At 44.9% G+C, this 24,188-nt stretch overlaps 2 protein-coding genes and 4 non-coding genes across 6 annotated transcripts in view; 4 read left to right on the top strand and 2 right to left on the bottom strand.

Annotated features, from left to right (window-relative positions):
• Positions 1 to 3,920: 3,920 nt before the first annotated feature.
• Positions 3,921 to 3,992, bottom strand: trnaq-cug (transfer RNA glutamine (anticodon CUG)). Its single transcript has one exon. It is a non-coding gene; the product is annotated as a tRNA-Gln (tRNA).
• A 286-nt stretch (positions 3,993 to 4,278) lies between these two features.
• Positions 4,279 to 4,349, top strand: trnag-ccc (transfer RNA glycine (anticodon CCC)). Its single transcript has one exon. It is a non-coding gene; the product is annotated as a tRNA-Gly (tRNA).
• Positions 4,350 to 5,925: 1,576 nt separating this feature from the next.
• trnaa-ugc (transfer RNA alanine (anticodon UGC)) lies at positions 5,926 to 5,997 on the bottom strand. Its single transcript has one exon. It is a non-coding gene; the product is annotated as a tRNA-Ala (tRNA).
• A 1,994-nt stretch (positions 5,998 to 7,991) lies between these two features.
• Positions 7,992 to 8,064, top strand: trnar-acg (transfer RNA arginine (anticodon ACG)). The gene has a single exon. It is a non-coding gene; the product is annotated as a tRNA-Arg (tRNA).
• A 3,623-nt stretch (positions 8,065 to 11,687) lies between these two features.
• LOC148832356 (hepatic and glial cell adhesion molecule-like) overlaps positions 11,688 to 24,188 on the top strand; it is a 118,561-nt gene continuing 106,060 nt past the window's right edge. Inside the window, exons 1-3 of the mRNA XM_088919682.1 lie at positions 11,688 to 11,739; positions 15,058 to 15,367; positions 17,142 to 17,398. Coding sequence (XP_088775808.1) covers positions 11,694 to 11,739; positions 15,058 to 15,367; positions 17,142 to 17,398 — 613 coding nt within the window. The 5' untranslated portion in view covers positions 11,688 to 11,693. The remainder of the gene's footprint in view (positions 11,740 to 15,057; positions 15,368 to 17,141; positions 17,399 to 24,188) is intronic.
• Positions 23,466 to 24,188, top strand: part of LOC148832357 (uncharacterized) — a 49,280-nt gene continuing 48,557 nt past the window's right edge. Inside the window, exon 1 of the mRNA XM_088919033.1 lies at positions 23,466 to 23,565. Coding sequence (XP_088775159.1) covers positions 23,466 to 23,565 — 100 coding nt within the window. The remainder of the gene's footprint in view (positions 23,566 to 24,188) is intronic.

A 24,188-nucleotide genomic window follows, 5' to 3' on the forward strand; every position in this document is an offset into this window, starting at 1 on the left:
CTAAGCTTGGCCAAAGATCACAGTCATTGAGTTTGAAATGCCACTGCAACAGGAATGATTCCCAGTGCACCTCCCGTTCCAGAAACTGCAGGTCACTTTCAGACATTGTGGTAGAAGCGCGCCTCTGGATTTTCTGTTTTCTCTGCAGCAGTGTGAGTCTAAAGCAGTAGTGCTTTAATTAGAGCATGGTAGTTTATCCACTACTTGTGACTTCTGTCAACATCCTTTCATTATTCTGCTTAAATAGCCACAGAGGCTGGAAACAGTAGTGGGACAGTAGTGCTGTTGTGGGAGATGTCGGTGATGTTATTGCTTCAGGCATTCCATCCTGAACAAGTCAATAAATGTCAAATTTATCTGTGTCCATTTTGGAAGTCCACAGAGCAGTGCAATAAATTATGCTTTATATTATCATAAGCAACACATTTCTTTTAGCATTTCACAAGGTATTGCTCATGCAAGTAAGCTCTTAATATCCTCTAAATCCAAACATTACATTTATTTTCACAGCAGTGAAACCATTTTCTAAAAATTAAACATATTAATGAGACAACACTGGCCACAACAATAAAAGCACATACAGCCCTATCAGTCATTTTCATCAGCTTTTAGCCTCCAGATCAAAACACATCACAACAGGATACAAGAAACAAGACAACCTCTACTTCTCATCTGTATATCTTAAATCTTTACATATAAAAACATTTTCCTGATGAGTTAGTATGAGAGATGCTTGATATCCAAATAACACACACTGTTAATTTGGCTAGGAAAGCCAGGACAGATGGCAGGACATGACTTTATAAAACCTCCTACGAACTTTGTTCTAGCAGTTTCAGATTTTTATCCAGTAGTAGACATATTGGAGAAGATTGCGAAAAAAAACTGTATTCCTGCATGTGCTACACCTTGAAAAATTGACTCTTGAAGTAATAAAATGATATGCGTTTGTTGTTTTTTTTCTGCTCTTGTTTTGGATATTTCTTTCAAGAGTATAGAGTTTAAGAGTGTAGTACTGTATTGAGTGTGTACTGAGTAAGACATAGCAAAATCCGATGTTTCTGACTGGATGACATTGGGGTTCCCTTGGTTTCAAGTCCTCACCCAGGCCTGTGCTGTCAATACCTTCCAAGATAAAGCAAGATGTTTAAGGGCACACCCAATCCGGACAGAGATGGCCTCTGGAAAAGACGAATAATGGGAAACAGGCGTGAATGATACTCACTGAAGCTGAGCAGGAGAGAGGCCACAGGGAACTTTTAGGGCATTGGTGTCAGCACATCCATGACCAGCTTACATGTCAAGGTGACTTTATAGGTAATGGGGACTCACCTCCACCACCCCCACTGTGCAGCCCCACCTGGATGATGCTCCAGTCTGCTCACACACACCAGCTCTCAGTGGGGAGAAAAGCAGAGTGATGAAGCCAGTTCAGAGATGGGGATTATTAGGAGGCCATGATGGGTGAAGGCCAGGGGGAAATTTGGCCAGGACACCAGGGTAACTGTTTTTGAGAAATGCCCTGGGATTTTTTAATGACCACAGAGAGTCAGGACCTCGGTTTTACGTCTCATCTGAAGGACAGCACCTGTTTACAGTACAGTGTTCCCGTCACTATACTGGGGCATTAGGACCCACATGGACCCCAGGATGAGCGCCCCCTGCTGGCCCCACTAACACCTCTTCCAGCAGCAACCTTAGTTTTTCCCAGGAGTCTTCCATCCAGGTACTGACCAGGCTCTCTCCTGCTGAGCTCCAGTGGACTGCCAGCTGGGGGCTGCAGGGTGATATGGCTGCTGGCAATAAACTAGCACAGGGTGCTTGGCCACCACTGCACGGCTGAGGCGGCTGGCTCTTCAAACCATCACCTCTTGCTAGTGGGTGACGGAGGCAGCAGGTACCCAATCTCCAGGGGTTAAGGGGTCAGGCGCCCAGTTTTCCCAGTCCTCCACAGCACCGTGGAGCGAGGGAGGGAAGACAGCAGCAGCCTCTGTCACAGCTCCCTTTGGCCAGCCCACCAGCCATCGTCATCACGCCCTCCAAGGGGAAACCGGGCTTGACCCTCAAACCCAAACTGGGGATGCCAGGGATTGAACGGGGGGCCTCATACATGCAAAACATGCGTTCTACCACTGAGCTACATCCCCGACTAACACCCTCATCACCTAATATAATAACCTTCGCCCTCCTCTTTCTCATCCCCTGCCCCACACTGACCGAGGCTCTGTGTCCAGTAAGGCTCCTGCTACATCACCATCGTCAAGCCATGATCTACTGCATGACATGGTCCACTCAGGGGCCCTTATTCATTAAAGAGAGATATCTGGGTGCCTTTGCCTTCCTCCTCCTCGCTCCCAGCACACAGACCCCTCTTCCTCCTCCAGCCGCCTGTTCCTGCTTCACCTCTCAGAAACCCTGACGCACTGGGAACCTTATATACCTGTGCTCAAGCACCGACTGACTGATGGGTGAACACTTGTGTACCTGTGAGGACAGTGGAGGGGAACAGGGCTGGAGATATTCATGGCCCAGGAGCAGGAAACCAGGCCCTGACTGGAGCAGAGTGCTCAGGGTGCTGAGAGCTGACATTGTCCACCACTGTCCTCCTCCAGCTGCTTGTTCCTGCTCCATCACTCAGCAGCACTAACGCACTGGTGACCCAGAATACTGTACCTGTGCTCACGTAGGGATTGATCGTTGAGCACTTGTGCACCTGTGAGGTGAGGTTGCACACACATGGGATGGGTTTTTTTCAGCTGTGAAACGACTGAATTCCTCTTGTTTCACACGTCTCACACGATTGGTTTGTGTACCAGCTGCAGAGATCTGCAGGCACTGCTTTGCACATTCATTGTGCCTGACATTTACATTTCGTGTGGACACAATCAAAATGATCTAGTGATTTGCAAAGCATGCAGCAAAGAGAAGATGCATCTTTTGAGGAACAGGAGTTTTAAGCAATGACTCCTGTTCTAGGAAAACTCGTGTGGTGTGGCAATATCTGTACAGGGGGAGAGGAAAGAGATGAGAGAGACACAGAGGAAAAAAAAGGGGGTTGTCTCGAGCTGTGCTCTCAGGTTGTGATCAGGGGAGAGCTGTGTCAGAGTAAACGAGGGTGAGACAGAGAGAGGAAGAGCAGGGTTATCTCGAGCTGAGCTCTCAAGTTGCAGTCAGGGTCTGGCAGGAGGAAGTCTGTCAGCCACGCTCTAGGGATGTGGTCAGGCGCAAAGGTGTGTCAGACTGAACGGTTCCTGGTTTCGCCCAGGCCAGAGGTATAGTCGTGGATCGACCAGTTGCTATAAGAGCTCTATGAAGCCGTAAGTGCCGCGTTCACCAGCTTCACTGAGCTGTGATTGTCCGCCCTTGTCCCGCTAGCAGAGTGCGCGCTATTATCGCTACATAGACTGAATGAGAATCCAGCAGATCTTATTTACTCTTTCTTACACACAGCAGCTCTCAGTGTCGCTGCTGTCGCTACACAGTCTGTAAAAGCGTGTCGATCGCTCTATGTGTCCTTTTAAGACCACCGGTGCGAATCCCAGTTATCGCTTTCTTCTCTTCACACACAGTGAGAGAATTGACTATCTCCCTGGTGGTCTAGTGGTTAGGATTCGGCGCTCTCTCTGCCGCGGCCTGGGTTCGATTCCTGGTCAGGGAATGGTATTCACTTTGTTTTGTTTTTTAAATCCGCTTAGGAGCAATGAACTTGAACAAAATGCACCTAATATTTTAATCCTGTTGAAACCTTTGTAACAGAGTGAATAAATGAATTTGTTTCTGTGTTTTTCACGCAGATTTCACGAGAACAGGGTAAGAACGTGAATAAAAATACATTCGTGTGGCAGTCTCTAATCTACGGATGCTGCTGTTTTGTTCCGGAAGTAATTTGTTTACAGTTCCTAAAACGAAAATAGAAGTCTAGGTTCTACTGAGATTTGAACTCAGGTTGCTGGATTCAGAGTCCAGAGGGCTAACCACTACACCATAGAACCAAGATGTAAGTGTGTAAGCTACAGGTTCCCACTATGATCATCTGCGTGTTCAACCTGCCTCCTTGAGACTCCGGTGTCTGTGTGACGTCGATGCTCCGCTGTTGCCGCTGTGCATCTGAGCCCCACAAACGGTTCCGTCCGCTTTCAGTCTCACAGACACGTCCGCACTCCCGCTTAACAATCACCGATCAATAACCATCGGGCTCCAGACACTCCGCTCCTGCGCTCTGTCATTTGTGAGAGGAAAGAGCGCTCAAGTAGTTGCGTTGAAACACACTTTTCAGGTGCGCCAGTGGTGTAGTGGTATCATGCAAGATTCCCATTCTTGCGACCCAGGTTCGATTCCCGGCTGGCGCATAAAAACGTGGTTTCCTTTAAACCTTCACAAAGCAACGCAAAATATTGTTATTTTAATAACAATGGATTAAGAATGCAGTTTATCGCAAGACTCTGGTGGACGGACACAGAGCCCTATCCAGCAGCTCCAGATGGTGCTCGGGGAAGCGCTTAGTCTGTTTCAGCACAGGGAGCGAGTATGAGCTCAGTCCGGCTCGGTTACTGTCGGACTGACCAGCAGCTTCACAGGATTGTTACTGTTGGTCTGATATGGTGCTTCCATCTCACTTAAAAACTCACACTGGAAAGCTCGGTTTGGAACGGGCTCACCCGAGAGGCAGAAAAGGACCGTTTGACTCGAGTCCTTGTATCTAAATACAAGAAGACAATCTGTTTTACATGCCAATATCATCAGCAGCATGTGAGCTCATGAAGAAAACTGTTTACTTGTGGGCGGATTCTCACATGTGGGGTCTTCCCTTCTGCTCCTGCGTCAATTGTATCAATAAAGCGTCACTTTCCGTGGGGATCGGTCTCTCAGACACGTCTGGACTCGCTGTCAGCCATCTCCCTGGGTGCTGAGAGAATGATCTCCTAAAATCTGAAAGCGAACATAAACCACGGAAAAATAATCCTTCAAACACCTTCGAGTCTCAATATGCAAAACAAAGTCTTTGTACCAAACAGATCTTATTTTCACTTTCTTACACAGAGCAGCTTTCAGTGTCGCTGCTGTCGCTACTCAGATTGTTTTTCATGAAGAAGAAAGCCTGTGTATTTCCCGCAATGTTGGGAAAAAGAATAGTTTTCACCAGGCCGCCCTCCACAGAACATTCTACTGTCGTGGTGTTTTTAAGATTTTAGAAAATTCACAAAAACGTCTCATCAAGAGCTCAACACACGCTCTCCCCTCAGCGCTGCCCTCTTCCCTAAAAACAGATTATTATGAGAACCTATTTCCATTTTGAACACTTTTCACGTGTGACGCTTTTTTGTGTTACTGTTTTTTGATTGTGCTCTCATTTTTTTTGTGCTGCCGTTTTTTCTCTGAGTACTATTTTTAGTTTGTGCACTCTTTTTTGTTTCTGTGTTTGGCACTTCTGGGTCACCGTACGTTTATGACCGACATAATAATGTAATGGAAAAAGGAAAAATGCGATTCGAATACCTCAATTGATTTATGAAGAGAAATGATCAAGCCTAAGTCTTTTTCGGGGTTTTGTTCTCCTACATTACCTTTGCTTACTGCCCTGTCTTTCTCACTGCTGAAGAAGGCTCCACGGCCGAAACGTTGTGTTTTTTCTTCTCTTTTCAGGATGGAATAAACCTATTGCTTGTTGCAATTAGTGTTTCGTCAGTCATTGCTGGCAGACAGGAGCAGTGGAACGCAGAGCCCTATCCAGCAGCTCTAGACGGTGCTCGGGGAAGCGCTAAGTCTGTTTCAGCACAGGGAGCGAGTATGAGCTCATTCCGGTTCGGTTACTGTCGGACTGGGCATTTGAGGGTCTTTGGATCGCAACGTGAAAAAACAACTGCCTACAGCGTGCGTGTTACCTAGTGTAGGAAGAGTAGATAGCATATTTAACAAAAGCCTTGTTGGAGATGCCGGGGATTGAACCCGGGGCCTCATACATGCAAAGCATGCGCTCTACCACTGAGCTACATCCCCGACATGGGCTTACTCTCTTCGGCTGTTTGATAGAGTCTGTGATTACCAGTCACTGACTGCAGCTCTCTGTCAGGAAGTGTGACGAGTTTTTAACGGTAAAAACAGGATATTCACACGTAAGGACAATTAGCACTGATAACTTTTGCTTCAGCCTTTATTGAGCTTTCGATCAACCTCTGATATTCGCTATTTTTAATTTTCGATGTCAGAGAACAATAAAGCAACGCCTTCCTTCGAGTCAGCGACCTAAGGATTCCCAGCCGTTTCCACTACAGTCCTCCGCTCTACCAACTGAGCTATCGAAGGGACACCAAGCATTTCTTTTCTCACACATTCAGCCCAAATTCGTGCGGTGTTCCTGGTCATTTCAATCGCATTTCGACGTCAGGTTTTGGAAAAAGGAGTATGTTGCAATTAACAAGTATTTCTTTCCAAGTAACACACTGGGGATGATGAAACAATGACGCCGCGGAAACTAAAAAGCAAGCAGAAACGGTAATTCTGCGACTCATCCAAGTATTAAAATTGGGAATACAGAGGGGAAACGCGAATCTCCCGGACTCCCAGTTTGAGGTGCGGGAGCGACAGGAGTCAACAGTAAAGCAGCAAGCATGGGAATTCAAATTTCATACTTAATACAAGGACTCAAAATCAAATCCAAATAATAAAGTCAATTGAACACTTAACGTTTAATAACGCAGAATACCCTTATATCGACAAAGAGGCTTTACTTATATTTTCATTTATTTTTGAATTACAAAGCTGACGGAGCAGTCCTTGACATTCAAACACATGCAAAAAGATTATCTGGTGTATTTTAACAGAAACGCCTTTCTTACTTTAAAAGTAACATTAAAATGCCTGGCACATTTAATAATCAGTCGGTTAATTTGTAGGCCATAATTATTACTTTTTATGTCTGGTGTTAAGATATAACTGAATGTGCCTGGCAGTGTAATGATATTTTTAAAGCAAAGAAAGTCTCCTGTAAACAATGGAAGCTGTAATAAAGGCAAAGGGTGGACACACTAATCAATTAAAGATCTGACACTATATTTAGTTGTGGATGCTTTTGTGTAATTTTCTGTTAAATATATGTTTCCTGGAAGAATTTCTGACATTGAAAAATCAAGTAATTGCACTTAATGACTGTTTTGACTGGAAATTAAATAAACGAAAGGGTAGTCTCTGACTTTTCACAGTACTGAAAGTGCTGTTAATATCTACAGTAGGTCAGTGGGAGTTAGTTATAATAGACATGAACACATTCTGTTAACTACCTTTTCTTCCTTCATTTTTTCGATAGTGGACTCTGGAATGTCCCTCTCCCTGAGGAAATCGATAAGATCCTCCATCCTGCAATTGTGGCCTAGGAAGCACACGTGGGACATTGATTAGTTAGCATAGTGTAATTATCTAGCCTACTGGTAACCCCCTGAAGCTCAGCAGCTGTGAGCTTGGTCAGTACCTTGATGAGAGACCTCCCGGGAAAAACTAAGGCTGCTGCTGGAAGAGGTGTTAGTGGGGCCAGCAGGGGGTTCTCACCCTGTGGTCCATGTGGGTCCTAATGCCCCAGTATAATGATGGAGACCCTATACTGTAAACAGGCGCCGTCCTTCAGATGAAACGTAAAACCGAGGTCCTGACTCTCTGTGGTCATTAAAAAACCCAGGGCTCTTCCTGAAAAGAGTAGGGGTGTAACCCTGGCATCTAAAGTCTGGAAGCTGTGACAGCTGTATTAGGTTTTGGAAGAAAACGGCGTTTCTTTGATGTCGAAATCAAGCGGAATTTGAACGTGACACAAGCGCACAAGTAATTATTCTTTCGTCAAAGTCATTGCTGGCAGACAGGAGCAGTAAAAGACATTAGGAGATGTTATTTTAAAAGACAAAATGTAGAAAACGCGTGTATCCAAGTTAGAAAAGTTGGAGCGGGGCGATGCCGCACTAGTAGCGGCGCTGAGCTCACAGTGGTGCGGTGCAGCGGTGGCAGCGGGGCCAGTGGCGCAATGGATAACGCGTCTGACTACGGATCAGAAGATTGTAGGTTCGACTCCTGCCTGGCTCGTGTTTCTTTTAAACACATCGGGCTGCTCACTAGCACATTGCCTTTTGTTCATTGTTGGTAGCCTTAGCTAATCAAGGCCCGTATCGCCACCAAGAATGATCCAATCACAGTACTTCTCTCATTCTTGATAGTTTTCTCCAATCACAGCGCTCCCTGCTGCCAAGTGTCGTGCTGGGAGTTTAATGTAGAAGCGCCAGGGACTGCGAGTGTAGTATGTTCCTTCCTTCTCCAATTGAAAATACTTTTCTTAGCAGAATAACTGTTGTAAAACAACATTATTGATTCAGTTTCTCCAGGGTTGTTCGAGATCAATCTAAATCGGTACGTGGTATTGTAACACATCTGGTGTTTGAATGAATTCGGGGACTGTGTGCTTTGTAATTCAAAAATGGATAAAAATGTAATTTAAGCTTGTTTCTCAGCTAACAGAAAATCACCATGGCATTGTCAGATAAGTTGCTGTGATGCCAGTGTTGCTGGTGTTTATAGACCACTTCCTACTCCCAGACCAGGACAGCGCAGCGCGGTGCTGGACAGGGAGAAGTCTCACTCGCCAACAACCAAAAATGTGTGCCTCTCCAAGACGTTGAAATTCCGCTTGATTTCCAATTCAAAGAAAAACCGGTTTCTTCCAAAAACACCATAAAGCTGTCATTTCCCAGGCTCTGCTTCTCTCTTTTAGTGGTAAAGCAGACTTTATTGGGCGAGCAGATCAGAGAGGCGGGAAGGAGCTTCCTTCATCCAACACAGAACCTGAACCTGACTCTGGTATCGTAAAAACACACCTGTAATAAAGCAAACAAAGCCGAAATAAGGAGGAAAATCTCGTACTTAAGTTCAAGAAGCGATCGCTGTTAACCTAACGATACATGAAAGGTTTGAAGTACACATGTAAGATTAACAAAACGCTCACCAAGTAAAAAGAGCGAACTGAAAAGTTCCCACCGACATTTGAACTCGGATCGCTGGATTCAGAGTCCAGAGTGCTAACCATTACACCATGGAACCGATAAGTTTAAGAGCAGCAGTAGGACACAGAGCCCTATCCAGCAGCTCTATACGGTTTTCGGGGAAGCGCTAAGTCTGTTTCAGCACAGGGAGCGAGTATAAGCTCAGTCCGGCTCCCAGCAGTAGGGACGTGCGGTGCAGGGGGGGCTACAGTGGCCCGAGCCCCCGCCCCTTTGCCCTTATTGGCTCAAGTGCCCTTTTCTGCTTGTCGAAAAAAAAGTCCAACCAATTTGATTTTTTTCGTCACTCGACGATTCTGCTTCTGTATTTAGCACGGATCTCCCGTTAGAAAAAAACATCTTTGACCTTATTGATCTCATCCGAGCACAGGTGCCCGCCTCCTGTTCGTTGTAAAAAGCGACGAAAAAAAGCAGCGACAAGCAACGGAGGCTACTACACCTGCGGAGATCGAGTTAAACGCTTTTGAACGGTGAGAAGATAATACACAGAGTTTTCAGGACTGTACAAAAGTAACACACCAAAGGTGTCGTATTGAGCAGTTTGTGTTTAAGAAAGACTATTTTCATTCACCTATTCTAAGTTTGCAAACCGACGAGCTCGCCACGTTATTGTCTGCTACTTACCTGGCTAGATTTGAGATTTCCTTCAGACGGTTTAGTTAAATGAGTAGACAAGCCAGTCTTTTTGTATTTGATATAAACAGCTGCCATGCATATTCTTTGTTGTATAAATATGGTTCAATTACAGAAACAGGAGAGCAGGTCTTCAGAAAAAAAAGAGAAAGAATTTAGGGAGGCAGCTAAATAAATTAAATAAAGCGTCACTTTCCGTCGGGATCGGTCACTCAGACACGCCCGGACTCGCTGTCAGCCATCATCCTTGTTTCCTAAAATCTGAAAATGAAAACAAACAACGGAAAAATAATCCCTCAAACATCTTCGTGTCTCAATATGCAAAACAAATCTTAGTTCCAAGCAGATCATATTTTCTTTTTCTTACACACAGCAGCTCTCAGTGTCGCTGCTGCGCTACACAGACTGTAAAAGCGTGTCGATCACTTTCTGTGTCCTTTTAAGATCACCGGCGCGAATCCCAGTTAGCGCTGTATCCTCTTCACACAAAATGCATTAGGACCGTCTTCCTAGTGGTCTAGTGGTCAGGATTCGGTACTCTCACTGCTGCAGCCTGGGTTCAATTCCCTGTCAGGGATGAGTCTCTTTTCCATCCTTGTCCCCATTACAGTCTCACCGGACACTGAAGATGAACAAGATGTAGCTCAGTGGTAGAGCGCATGCTTTCCATGTACGAGGCCACGGGTTCAATCGCTGGCATCTCCAATAAGGCTTCTATGAAATGTGATATCTGCTCTTCCTACACTAGGTAAGACACACGTTGTGGGTGGTTTTTTTTCACGTTGCGATCCAAAGAGCCTCAAATGCCCAGTCCAGCAGTAACCGAACCAGAATGTCCGGACTCGCTGTCAGCCATCACCCTGCGGTGCTGAGAGAACGAGCTCCTAAAATCTGAAAACGAAAATAAGACACGGAAAAATAATCCCTCAAACACCTTCGAGTCTCAAACCGTCCTGCTATGCAAACAAATCTTTGTACCAAGCAGATCCTATTTTCTCTTTCTTACACACAGCAGCTCTGAGTGTCGCTGCTGTCGCTACACAGACTGTAAAAGCGTGTCGATCACTCTCTGTATCCTATTAAGATCACCGGCGCGAATCCCAGTTACCGCTGTCTTCTCTTCACACACAGTGAGAGACCTGACTGTCTCCCTGGTGGTCTAGTGGTTAGGGTTCGGCGCTCTCACCGCTGCGGCCCGGTCTCCCTTCCTGGTCCGGGAAGAAGCTCCTTTTCCCTTCTTTGTGTCCATTACAGTCTCACTGGACACTGAAGATGAACAAGATGAGCCTCATATTTTCAATCAATAGAAAACTTTGTAACAGACCGTATGAATAAACACTTTCAGGTTTTCATGCAAATTTCAGCATTAAAGGGTGAGCTCTTGAATAAAAATAAATGTACATCTCTGTCCCTCTGCGGAACCTGCTCTTCTTTTCCGGACTTCCTGAAAATCAGCTGTTCTCTTGTTGTGGTGACTCAGCCCGCACCCCGGCTCGGCAGAGAGGTTGGCAACACAGAATAGGCAGGAGACAGGTTGGGACATTCACAGAGGCAGAGGGCTTTTACACTGTAATCCACTGGTCATTGCAGTAAATCTGTTTGAATGTGAATTTGAATCATCGCCCTTCTAGCTGCAGAGGAAGGTACTGATGATCAGGGAGGGATGAGGAGAGAGACGGCAGATGGAGAGAAGGGGGGGAGATCAGGCCACAAACAGACATCAACGCAATCACACTTCTTCCACCCCTGAAAGTGTTCAGTTTGAGCACTCAAGGTCATGATGAAAAGGATTCACTTGAACACACCTATGCACACAAAAACAAAAAATAGACATCTGCAAAACCGACAGCAGTGAAAGAGTTTGGCAAATTGTTGAAACTGAGGAATGTCTAATCGCTCTGACTCTCCACAGCCTCTGTGCTGGTATTGTGACAGAAGAAAGAGAGGCCGGATCTTGCAGAAAGAGGAAGCGCTGGTCTTCAGGAAACAAGACATCTTCCTGGCAGTTACTACAGCCCTGGAGCCACCATGAGATCTGTTCATGTAGGGCTGCTGTACGTCGCCTGGATTTCTGGTAGGAAGTTCAAATGGACTGAATGGCTTCCTGTGGCTTGGTTCTGTTCTTCTGCCCTTTTGAGGTTGAGGTCTTCTGAGGTTGCAGTATCAATAATGTTAACAAGGACTCTTCCTGGTGCTCAAGTTTCAGCTGCTTTCCTGTTGCAGGCTCGTTAGTATAGTATCGGTATGAAAGGGAACGCTCTGCTGACCACGGTCACTGCGTTGTTAATGCTACAAAAAAAGCCATTTGTATCTATTCCTTATTCTCTAACCCCTACAGGAAGTCATGTCCAGCAATCTTCCTCTTAGTCATACACTCATGAGAAACTGGGGAAGTCAGGGATGTCAATCTGGAGGGCTGTGAGGTTTCACTCTGGCTCTGTTAATCTTGAGGTGTCTTTGCAGTCTTGTTGTGTACTCAGTGAGTGAGTCTGAAGGGAGTGTCCCACACTGACAGGCTGAAGGACTGAAGGAACAGAATCTCTTTAGTCTGAAGGCAGTGTCCAACACGGACAGACTGAGGGAACTGAGTCTCTTTAGTCTTAAGGGAGTGTCCCACACTGACAGGCTGAAGGAACTGTGTCTCTTTAGTCTAAAGGGAGTGTTGCACACTGAACTAATCCAAGTACTCACTGTCAGCCCAGTGGATATCTTCCTTTCATTGCTAACCTGCCTTGTGTTTCTATTCCTCCTGGGTGAAGTGAATCCCTGTCTTGACCACTTCTACTGCCCTGTCACTGTGCTTCAACTATGTCCTTCATGGTATGGACACTGTGTCCCTTTTTCTCGCTGTCTGATCTGTCTCCCCTTGCAGGCTGGGTAGATGCTGGTACTCAGACACCTCAGTGTCATCAGAGGAGCAGAGCTGGTCCTGAAAAGGTCTGCTGAGTGACCTGAGATGCTGCAGATCTATTCTGCTGCCATGGAGTCAGAGCTGAGAGACTCTGATGAGAGAGACTCTCAAACTCTAATGCTTGTATGTGGTTGTAGCAGCTGTAGGTTAATCAGTTTCTGATTGTTTGGAATGTACAATCTCACAGGGGAATAATCAGTAATGTGTAAAAGAATAAAAAGGCTCACAGAGAGTTGTTAGTAACAAAGTTTGTCATTTTGTGGAATAATTGTGTTTTAGAGGTTTTTGTTAAAACCCTTAAGGCTTCAGACAGCTGAGTGCTTTGTGTATGATTGTGTAGCCAGACACAGCTCCAACTCCATCTACAAATAAGCTGATGACACTTCCATTATTGGCTGAATCACTGCTAATGAAGAGACAGCCTACAGGGATGAGGTCAAGAACTTGTTAGATATGTTGTTAGATACGTCTACTATCCAGAAAACAGGTAATGGACCCTATACGGGTTGCAAGGTCACAGAGATCCAGACCAGTGAATGAGGGAAGTCCAAGGCCAGGGTCTTGAGGCGAGCGGGGAGTCCAGAGCCAGAAGGTGAAATCGAGAATCAGGGTCCAGGAGCACAACACAAAAAGTCAGAGTCGAGAAATAGGCCAAAATCCAAAAACCAGGTTAGCAGTCCAGGAGGACAACAAAAGATCAAGGTCTGAAAACATCAAACTGAAGAAAAAACAATCCAGGAAGCTACAAACAGAAAAAACCCAGGAACAGAGGAAAAGTGAACAATGAACAGGGAGGTAAACAGGAGTAGGAGACAAAACAGGAACCAGGGAAGAATATTGCAAAGTCTCATATTAGTACTCAGGGTAGTGGCAACATCACTGAGCACAGTTTGAACCATGAGCAGGGTGTAAGTAGGCTGGAGGAGGGGAGGTGTGGTTAGCTATGGACACTAGCCGAGTAATGATTGGCTACAGACGTCTGCTTGGTTTGTGCCTGGGCTGCGCAGTCAGAACAGGCGATACAGGTTGGGGTGCCCTCTGGTGGCCAGATGGTGGAACCACAACAGAACCTGGTGGAGTGGTGCCTTGACAATGATATCTCCCTCAACATCAGCAAAACCAAAGAGCTGGTCATTGATTTTAGAATGCAGGGTGTGGACCACCCCCCTATTCTCATCAGTGGGGTGGCTGTAGAGATGGTTAGCAGCTTCAAGTTCCTGGGTACATTCATTACTAACAATGTAATGTGGCCCCATTATGTAACTGGAGCTACAAAGAAATCACATCAGTGCCGTTTCTCCCTCAGACAGTTGAAAAAATGTGGTTTATCTTCAACTATTTTAAAGGTGTTCTATTGAGAGTGTGCTCAGATGTGATATTAGTGTGGTTTGGCAGCAGCGTGTTGTCTAACTGAAAGGCTGTACCGGGAGTGATCCCCGTATTGTGGGCGTTTCTACAACTTGCTGGAAGTATTGCCAAGGATACCAATCAGCCTGGTTTCTCACTTTTTTCTCATGGCAGCATTATAGAAATATTAAGGCACAAACCTCCAGATTCAGAGACAGTTTCTTCCCACAGGCTGTCAGATTTATTGAATTCTACCCCAACCACTGACTTAACCATCTACTTTACATTGCTACACCTGCATTACTGCTCCCATCGGTGTGTTTTCTTTCTCTTCTCACATGGCTTGTCTGACTTGCTCTTTTAAAGTTGTATGTGATTCAGCTTGTTGCTGCTGCTGCTCTGTGTTTATGTTTTGGTGATTCCAGTCTTTGTATTGGAGTCCACATGCAAATAAGCATTTCATTGCACTGGTGCAGATGACAAATAAACTGAACTGAGCCACACTATCAGCAGTGGGGATCTGTCACAACACCATCACTTGTCCCTTCCTGCAGGTCTTTGGTTTCTCAGGAGTCTCGCCAAAATCTTCACCCTCAAACCTCCTTCCTGCAGCGTGTATGCAGGGGCTTTGATCCCAAACAAGATCTCTGTTACATAGTGGATCAAATTAGCGACTGTCATACTTTTAACCAGGATCAAAGATGTTTTATAGGGAAAAGGGATGATTTGAGTAGAAGGTATAAAAGAATCGTTAACTTGGTTGTGTAATTGACTGCCCAGATTGAAACCAGACTCCTGCTCTGCTCTGTGTCCCTGACTGCTGCACCCCCATTCTGAAAACACTGGGGGTGAATCTGGAGTGTCCGCACCAGGGGCAGAGATGGGTGCAGCTGGGAGCCCCTGGTCAAGAGCCACTCTGGGGTGCAAGGTGCTGCAGTGCTCCTCAATCACTGTGCCATCCTGCGATACACAAGACCCCTCTAAAACAAGCTGGGGGCTCCATATGAAAACACCTCTGACTAGACCTTAACAGTACGCCACTATATTTTCTTTCTTTTCTTTTCCACTATATTCTCTATCTTTCTCCTGTATTAAGCTTGTTTTGGGATCACCTGTCTGCTCTCTCCTCCACAGGGATGGGCCTGTCCTCAGCCCAGTCTGAGGGGAAGCAGCTGGTTCGTGCTGCGGGACAGTCGGTCACTTTTGAAGCCGCAGTGTTACAGAGAGGGTTTTTAAGTCATGGAAGTGACGGTATAGCAGTAGTGATTGATGGAAAGGGCACCACTGAGTTTGTGAAGAGATTCAAAGGGAGAGTGTCCTGGGACAGTCAGACTGGGCTCTTTAAAATCACAGAGCTGAACACACAGGACTCTGGGAATTATAAAATACTCAATAATGATGGACAGGAGACGGTGACAGTGAATTTCCTCCTAAATATTATACAGTAAGTATAACCACTGTGTCTACAGCGTTTAACCTGACAGAGGACAGTCCATGCGTGCATTGGGCCCACAGTGTTTTACTTCATATTAAGTACATAAATAATACATGTATTTTAATATATACATTGCTTGCAACCTCACCTTACACCACCAGCACTATGTTGCTCCACCATTCTCCTTCACATCTTCCCCTGTCTCTTTACTCACATTCTTCCCACCTCAACTTTCTTTTTTTTTTGTTTTTCTGTAAACATTTACATGAATTGGGGGTGTTGTATCTTCTGTTGGGCTCCGAGTTCACTTTCATTTCACCGAACTTTAGTGCTCCCTCTTGTTCTCGATTGTCCGAGCTCTCCTGACTCTTCCCCCTGTGTTGATCTGATGCCTGTGGCCCCAAGCCTGGCTTCCTGGAGACAGCAGCTCCAGTCCTGTAGACGCCTCCTGTCTGTCTACCCAGCCAGACACTGTCCCTCTGTGCCCGTGCTGCGGGCGCTCACCTCCCCTGTCAGCGCTTATCCTCTCTGACACCTCTGGCCAGGCTTCAAGGGTCCTCAGGAGTCGGCCAGCCCAATCTGTCTCAAGCAGGTACCCCTGGCTGTGGAGCCCTCTTTCTCCCCATTCCCTCTGTACACTGCAGACTCAATCAGCCCAGTGGTGTCTCATTCAGCAGATATTTACAAACACCAGGTGGCCATCTTGGCTCAAGGTCACACCAATGGGCTTCATCACGGAGCCCCACTACGACTGCATCACATTATCTATACACTGTGCTTTCTATTTGCTTCTACACACTGTATTGAGGCTGTTTAACAAGTTCTTGATCAATGTGCATCCTTTAACTTGTATTTCTGTGGCCATTAATTTGCGACTCAATTTCTAATGGACCTTATTAAAAGCTTGAAACAAATCTATACACATTATGTCATCTACGTAGGTCAATCACATTGTTACTTTTTCAAACAATTCTATGAAGTTGATCAAGACCTATTTTGGTTAAATCCATACTGGCTGCCTTTTAAAACGTCATTGTTTTAATAATTTTTCTAGTATAGCTCAGCCTAGTGGTTCTAAAACTGCCTAATTTTCTATAGCCAGTAGTGTCTGTTTATAGTTTTCTAGTTCAGTTGGTCTCTTCAATCTAGACATCCCATCCTCGGCGACAACTGATGTCTTTAAGCTCTATGAATAATATCTCCCATTTTTCCTTAAACACAACAGTGAAAAAATACCATCTGTCCCTAGCAATTTAATTGTCCTTTAAGTTGTCCTTTCTTGAAGGTAGTTTTTTGTAATGTGGCACATTTTCTAATCATCTAGCTGTCCACATTACATTTTGAGAGTGAAACTGTACTTTTCCCATATACTTTTGAGTTCTGTATTCTTAAATTAATTCATGCTACTGTGTGTATTCACTGTGACTACTGTACTACTCTATTTTCAAAATCCCTTTAGTATTTATCGGGTATTTATAAAGGAAGGACAGATCATATGCCTCAGGAACTAAAGCTACGTAGCAGCTCCAGAAACCTATCTCTTTCTCACAAAACTCCAAAACACTTACAATGAATCACACATCCATGAGCTATCAGTCTGTTAGTCTCCTTCTCCCCGAGCTGCAGCACATCCCTGAGGCTCTGTTCTCTGCCAGAGAAGCTGAGGTTGATGACTGATTGGAAAGTTCTGCTTCCTAGTTGTACAGATCACCTGACCAATTATCTTCCTGCCATAAATCATGTCATTGAGGACTCGGTGCTGTTGCTGTATCTCCACAGACAGAGTGTCCAAGCCTCAGGTGTCCACAGTGTCCCAGGTCAGTGAGAGCTGCCTTCTGATGTGCTCTGTGAGTAATGGGAGAGAGGTGACCCTGTCCTGGCAGAGAGAGGGAGAGACACTGTTCTACATCAGCAGCTCTGATCTCAACACCCCCCTGACTCTCCCTCTGGAGACAGAAGGACTCTCTCACTCCTACAGCTGTGTGGCCTCTAACCCAGCCAGCACTGAGACAGTCTCTGTGAGGAACTGCAAAGAGACAGGTAAGCAAATTTGTTCGTGTAGTGCAGCTATTATCCTAAATTACTGTGCCTTTGTATGTGTACCATTGTAAGCTGGTTTTCAGTCATTCAGCAATCAGTATATCTGTCTCTCTCAGTGCAGTGTTAATGTCCTGTAGTGTCCAGTCAGTGTGTCTGGACTGTATTAACCCCTCTCTCTCTCAGTGCAGTGTTAATGTACTGTAGTGTCCAGTCAGTGTGTCTGGACTGTATTAACCCCTCTCTCTCAGTGCAGTGTTAATGTACTGGAGTGTCCAGTCAGCATGTCTGTGCTGTATTAACCCCTCTCTCAGTGCAGTGTTAATGTACTGTAGTGTTGTGTATTACTCTTTCTCTCTGCTGTTTCACAGATACTGGGAGCAGTGGGAGTGTGACTTCAGCAGCTGTGCACTTTGTAACTGTGTCAGTGTTCGGAGTGCTGACTGTGTTCGCAGTCCTGGCTGTGATTCGGAATGAGCTCATCCTGAAGAAGCTGACAGAGAGTCATAAAGAAAGCAGGTATCTGTTTGTTTCACTGATACCATGTTTCAGACATACAGTGTCTCTTAAGAAGAAATAGTTTGCTTTGGTTTATAGAAATATTGATTATCTCTGTTTCACAGTGCTAGGCAATAGAAGCAAAGAATTATTTTATGTGTTATAAAAAAATCAGAGCCAATTAATATTCCCATTCCCGTAATTCATATCTATCATCACTCGAAACACAGTCTCATCAAATTGCCCTTTTTATTAATTTACTTAACATTGGTGTTATAAAGAAGACTGATGGTCTCAGGCTGTGGGAGTCAGAGTCTATTTTTGTGATTGTAACTCCATTTCTGGGACCTTATATATGTGGTTTGATGGCAACAGTTGAGCAATGAGACAACAAACCACAAGACCTTCACTGTGTGAGAGTGACAGAGCGAGTCTGCACATCAGCTGCATTTCCTGCAACGGTGGTTGTCTGTAATACCACTCCGTTTGGGCTGGTCACCCTGAGGATCATGGGCTGAAAAATAAGGGTTATGGATCTCCTGCCTCAGGGTCTGGTGTTCTGCAGATTACCAGCCAACAAGACCCGAGAAACAGAGGATAAGAATCCTTCTGGAACCAATTAGCTTAATGTAGTCCAGTGGGGGGATCCCAACCAGAGGACGCTGTTGTCTTGGATGGCTGGAGTTTCCCATCTCTAGTGTGTTATTTAATTGCTGTGATAGGCCAACTCTAGACCTACCAATACTTACATGTCTGGCCTAATTACCATCTGTCCCAGGCCAGGCCAGTACTGGGATGGGGAACTGTGAGCTGTGCTGGTCAACCTGCAGGTGGCACTCTACCCTCTCCCCACAATGTGCCTACAGACCGTGTTGCTGTCCTTTGTTTGAAAATTTAATCTGAGGTCCTGACTACTGGTTACAGACCCAGGACACTGTCAGTGAGAGTAGGGGTGTTGACCCCAGTGTCCTGACTGCTGGTCATTGCAGACCCAGGACACTGTCAGTGAGAGTAGGGGTGTTGACCCCAGTGTCCTGACTGCTGGTCATTACAGACCCAGGACACTGTCAGTGAGAGTAGGGGTGTTGACCCCAGTGTCCTGACTGCTGGTCATTACAGACCCAGGACACTGTCAGTGAGAGTAGGGGTGTTGACCCCAGTGTCCTGACTGCTGGTCATTACAGACCCAGGACACTGTCAGTGAGAGCAGAGGTGTTGACCCCAGTGTCCTGACTGCTGGTCATTACAGACCCAGGACACTGTCAGTGAGAGTAGGGGTGTTGACCCCAGTGTCCTGACTGCTGGTCATTACAGACCCAGGACACTGTCAGTGAGAGCAGAGGTGCTGACCCCAGTGTCCTGACTGCTGGTCATTACAGACCCAGGACACTGTCAGTGAGAGTAGGGGTGTTGACCCCAGTGTCCTGACTGCTGGTCATTACAGACCCAGGACACTGTCAGTGAGAGTAGGTGTGTTGACCCCAGTGTCCTGACTGCTGGTCCAGTGGTGAAGGTTGAAAGAAGTAAAGAACAGAGTGAGGAGAACAGAGAGACAGTTACTTGTGAAATGTTAACAAAAAAGCAGATTATCTGCTCACCATAGAAAATCATGGGAGGAAAAGAGTTTTAAATTGTAAAGCTGTCTGACTTTATGTGAAACTCTTTCAGAGCAGACAGCTCCAACAGAATGACACAGTCACCACGAGCCACCACAGTAAACATGAGTAACAACTGCTTGCAGACAGCTTCTTCATCATTCTCCCTTAGAACAGAGCTTTCCTCATCATTTCTATAACTATCTGATAAACTGACTACCTACTGAGAGCCATTCAACCCCTCTCAGCATCAGAGCCTCCTTGTCACTTACAGTAAAAATCATCTTGGAAATTGAGTGGAGTTGATAGAGAAATCTCAAGTGCAGCCAGACAGCGGTTGATCTGAACAATTTCACCTTCCAGCCCTGCAGATGGAGGGACGCTGTCAGTCTCTACACCCTGACCAGACGAGAACGGGCCCCTGGATGATGAGAACACAGTCAATTACACCTTATGTTCAAAATCGTAGCTAAAGTAACCAAAAGAAACATTTCCGTGGAAAGCCAGAAAGGAGCTTTTTGTAATTGAAGACAGAAGTCTGTTCACTGTGTGATTTTCAGGAGGTGTGAGCGTCACGTGTGTTTGAATACATATACAGCTGTACTTTCAGAGCCCTGGGACCCCTGTACAGCGCTTTCTGTACAGACTTCATGATGATGATGATGATGATGATGAAGGTGGAAACAACTCTGGATTTTAATTCCTTGAGGACAAGAGTGAATCAAAACTAAAACTCAGCACATACGCTGAAAAATAAATAAAACTCCTTTCAATATAGGTGCTCTTAAATAAAACAAAGAGCATTGTTGCGCCATTATTTACTCAGCAGATGTGATTTCTTCATTTAAGACTCTGAGATTTTCCATAACAGTCTTACAGGTTGAATCATCGGCAATTTCGTTTCCCTCAAACACAAAATTGTGGAGCCTGAAAATGTACAATTATCTGGTGCACCTACACTGGAAGTGTAATAATCAGCGTCACAGGAATTTAACTGCTTTAATGTGATTTTCTATTGTTGTATTAAATTGAATATTATAATTCTATGAGCTGATGTTGCTTGCTGTTCTGTTCATATTCCTAATGCCCAGGAAGTACTCCTGCAATTTACTGTTTCATTGTATGGTTCTTCCAGTAAATTCACTACAGTTGCTTTCAGATGCTTTAATATGAAGATGTTCTAGGAATAAAAGCACATCCAATAAACTAACGTGATAACAGCCAGTGCCACCCCTTAGTTATTAGTGTTTGAAGTGGTTTGACATAGTACTTCCAGCCCCCTCTGTGATCCTAGATTGAACTTGATTGTCCACTCTCACGGAAAACCACACAGTCCTCTTTCTTCTGCTGCTCCTCGCTCTGTCCGTTACTCTGAACCCAGGCTAAACTCACTGAGCCTGTCATCTCTGGACAGTCAGGTCTGTCTGTGTCCAGTTTCTATGTCCAGGCTGTGGTCACTGATCCTGTCCTCCCAGGACAGTCAGGTCTGTCTGTGTCCAGTGTCTGTGCAGGTTGTGGTCACTGTGCCTGTACTTCATCTGGGTATGTTTTTGGTACCTGTCTATTACCTTAGTCAGATACTCAGGTTGTGTGTGTTGATGTTCAAGTCTGTGTTGTGCTTATGTGTGTGTGTCCCAGTGGTTGAGGTAGTCTTGTTTCGCTTGTGTTGTGATTTGGTTGATTGTGGTTCATGCTGATTAAGCAGTGCTGTCCTGAGGCCGGCTGGTGTCAGTGAGCTTCAGAACCTGCTGGCTGAGGGGGCTCTTCTCTGGACTCAGCTCCTTGCTCAGCAGGGCCTTGTGGCAGAAGGAGAGCTGGTTACTGTTTCTCAAGTGTAGCCAATATTTTATTTTATTTTAATTATTTATTTAATAAACACTTTATTTATTTAGCGTTGGCCTAATTCGGCCCTGCACACATTCTTAGGCATTGTTCTCTGCACATGGAGCATGTTTTTTACAGAACTATGGTTGTTTGCCCTTGCCCTCACATGGAATGTTTCTGAGCGCTAATTACTCTTTCAGACCAGCTGTGCCTCATTCTGCAGTTCTCCCAGGTGACAGGAAGCCATTTTGGCTCAAGTCCACACTGTTGGGCCTGAGTTTTGAGTCAAGATGGCAACATTCATACGAAACCTTCTGCTTTTCACGACCTCACACACTTCTAACCTACTTTAATTTAATTCGCGTTGGCATAACAATGCTTATTCTTTCACATCACACTGTTGCTGGGAAGTAGTCAGCAACGCTTGCCTGGACTTTACAGTTATTTCGTATTTTTACCGGTAGAAGAAGGTATTTCCTGGTCCTGTTACAGCTCCCCTGGAGCAGACTGAGACCGAAAGCCCAAACGACACAGCGCCCCTCAAAACTCTCTTCACAGAACCTACTCCTGAGACAGGTTCACTCGTCTAGGAAGCTAAATGGGAAATAATTCAATTAAACTTTATTGTCATTAAACGTACACAGGTGCATAGTATAATGAAAAGTGTTTCTCATTAGTCACTCAGGTGCAGTATATAAATAGGATAGAAGATAAGACAATAGACAGTAACACAATAGCAATAACAGTAACATAAATAACATGTAATCAAGTAATCAAAACTGTGCATAAATAAGAAGACAGTACATTGACAGACCTGGAAGTCTTTCTTCTACATTGGAAAGGTAAGTAGCCGGAGAAACAAGAGTATATTTATTTATATATATGTGAGTGCCATCCAATTTTCAGAAACATCCAGAACATAAGAGCAGGGTCCACAGTAGGGAGACTGTCCGCACATTTCTTTATTTTTATTAAAGAGCTCACCCTTTACTGCTGAAATTTGTATGAAAATCAGAACGTGTTTATTCATACAGTCTGTTACAAAGCTTTCTACTAAATGAAAATAAGCGGCACATCTTGTTTATCTTCAGTGTCCAGTGAGACTGTAATGGGGACAAGGAATGAAAAAGGGACTCTTCTCAGACTGGGAATCGAACCCCGGGGGGGAAAGAGCGCCGAATCCTAACCACTACACCACCAGGGAGACGGAGGGCTCTCTTACTGTGTGTGGAGAGAAGACAGCGGTAACTGGGATTCGTACCGGTGATCATAATAGGACACAGAGAGCTATCGACACGCTTTTACAGTCTGTGTAGCGACAGCAGCGACACTCAGAGCTGCTGTGTGTAAGAAAGAGAAAATAAGATCTGCTTGGAACAATTTTTTTCCTACCGAGACGTCTTGAGACTCGAAGGTGTTTGAAGGATTATTTTTCCGTGTCTTCAGATTTTAGGAGATCATTCTCTCAGCACTGCAGGGTGATGGTTGACAGCGAGTCCGGGCGTGTCTGAGAGACCGATCCCCACGGAAAGTGACGCTTTATTGATACAATTGACGCAGGGGCACAAGGGAAGACCCCACATGTGAGAATCCGCCCACAAGTAAACTTAGTTTTCTTCAGGAGCTGACATGCTGCTGATGATATTGGCGTTTAAAACAAAGTCCTTTTCTGCCTTTGAGTCGGTTTCTAACAAAACTCTTCAGTGTTAGTTTTTAGGGAGACGGAAGCACCGTATCGGACTAACAGCAATAATCCCGTGAAGTTGTTGGCCAGTCTGACAGTAACAGAGCCGGAATGGATTCTGCTGGTAGCCGAAATGAGCTCATACTCGCTCCCTGTGCTGAAACAGATTTAGCGCTTCCCCGAGCACCGTCTAGAGCTGCTGGATAGGGCTCTGCGTCCTACTGCTGCTGTCTACCATCAGTGACTTTGACTAAAAGACTAAATACTAGTGCGCTTTTAACCTTCTCTCAGCGACCCGCGAACCTGCAGGAGACACCCGCTGGTCTATAAGTTTCACAATAAGCAGTAGCCTGATTCTTTAATCAATTGACCTTTGAAATCTGTTTTGTTTTGTGTCTATATTGCTTTATTATGTTGGTGTAAGTCTGCCATTGAATCTTGCGATAAACTGCATTCGTTATCAACTAACATGATTAAAATAACAAGATATTACGTTGTTTTGTTTAACAACGTCTTCAACAGACCTGTTGGCCCTGTAGGCAAACTGGTGAGGATCCAGCAGAGGAGATGTACAGTGCGGCAAGATATTTTAGGAGATTTATGAACTGATATTATAGTGGATGTTTTAAAGCTGTGAGGGACCTTCTGCTGAAAAAGTAAAGTATTATGAATATTGGTAAACACAGGAACCAGTTGTTCAGCACAATAGCTGCATCTGACAAATTGTCTAATGGACAAATTGTTGAAGAAAATATTTCCAAGAGGGTTTATTACTAGCGTTGATAGTTTTACAGATAGATATTTTTTGATTTGTGGAACAGTTCCAATCTGATGATTGGAGGGCTTCAGGGACAGATTGCAGAAATAGTCAATGGAAACACCAGACAGGGTTAAGGTTAGACATTATTTCCACTTTTGGGGCTGAAGTTGGATTAAGGATGGGAAAATACGGTCCCCTTTTCAAATTTATTGTTTGAGACTTTTGGCTGCTTGTATTGTATAATGCACCATTAAGTAATTGTATGCTGAAACTGAGTCAGATGAAACGTTCAATAATCAGTCTTGTTCAGTCAACCTTTCAATCCTCCAAAAAACTGATTTAAAATGGTATTTAAATAATGCATTTCAGGCCAGTGTAGGCTTAGAGTTAAAAAAAGACCCTCAGTCATGAACTTTAAAAATGTTCCTCAAA

The sequence above is a fragment of the Atractosteus spatula genome, chromosome 6, assembly GCF_055471065.1.
Source record: "Atractosteus spatula isolate fAtrSpa1 chromosome 6, fAtrSpa1.hap1, whole genome shotgun sequence".
NCBI classification, from domain to species: domain Eukaryota; kingdom Metazoa; phylum Chordata; class Actinopteri; order Semionotiformes; family Lepisosteidae; genus Atractosteus; species Atractosteus spatula.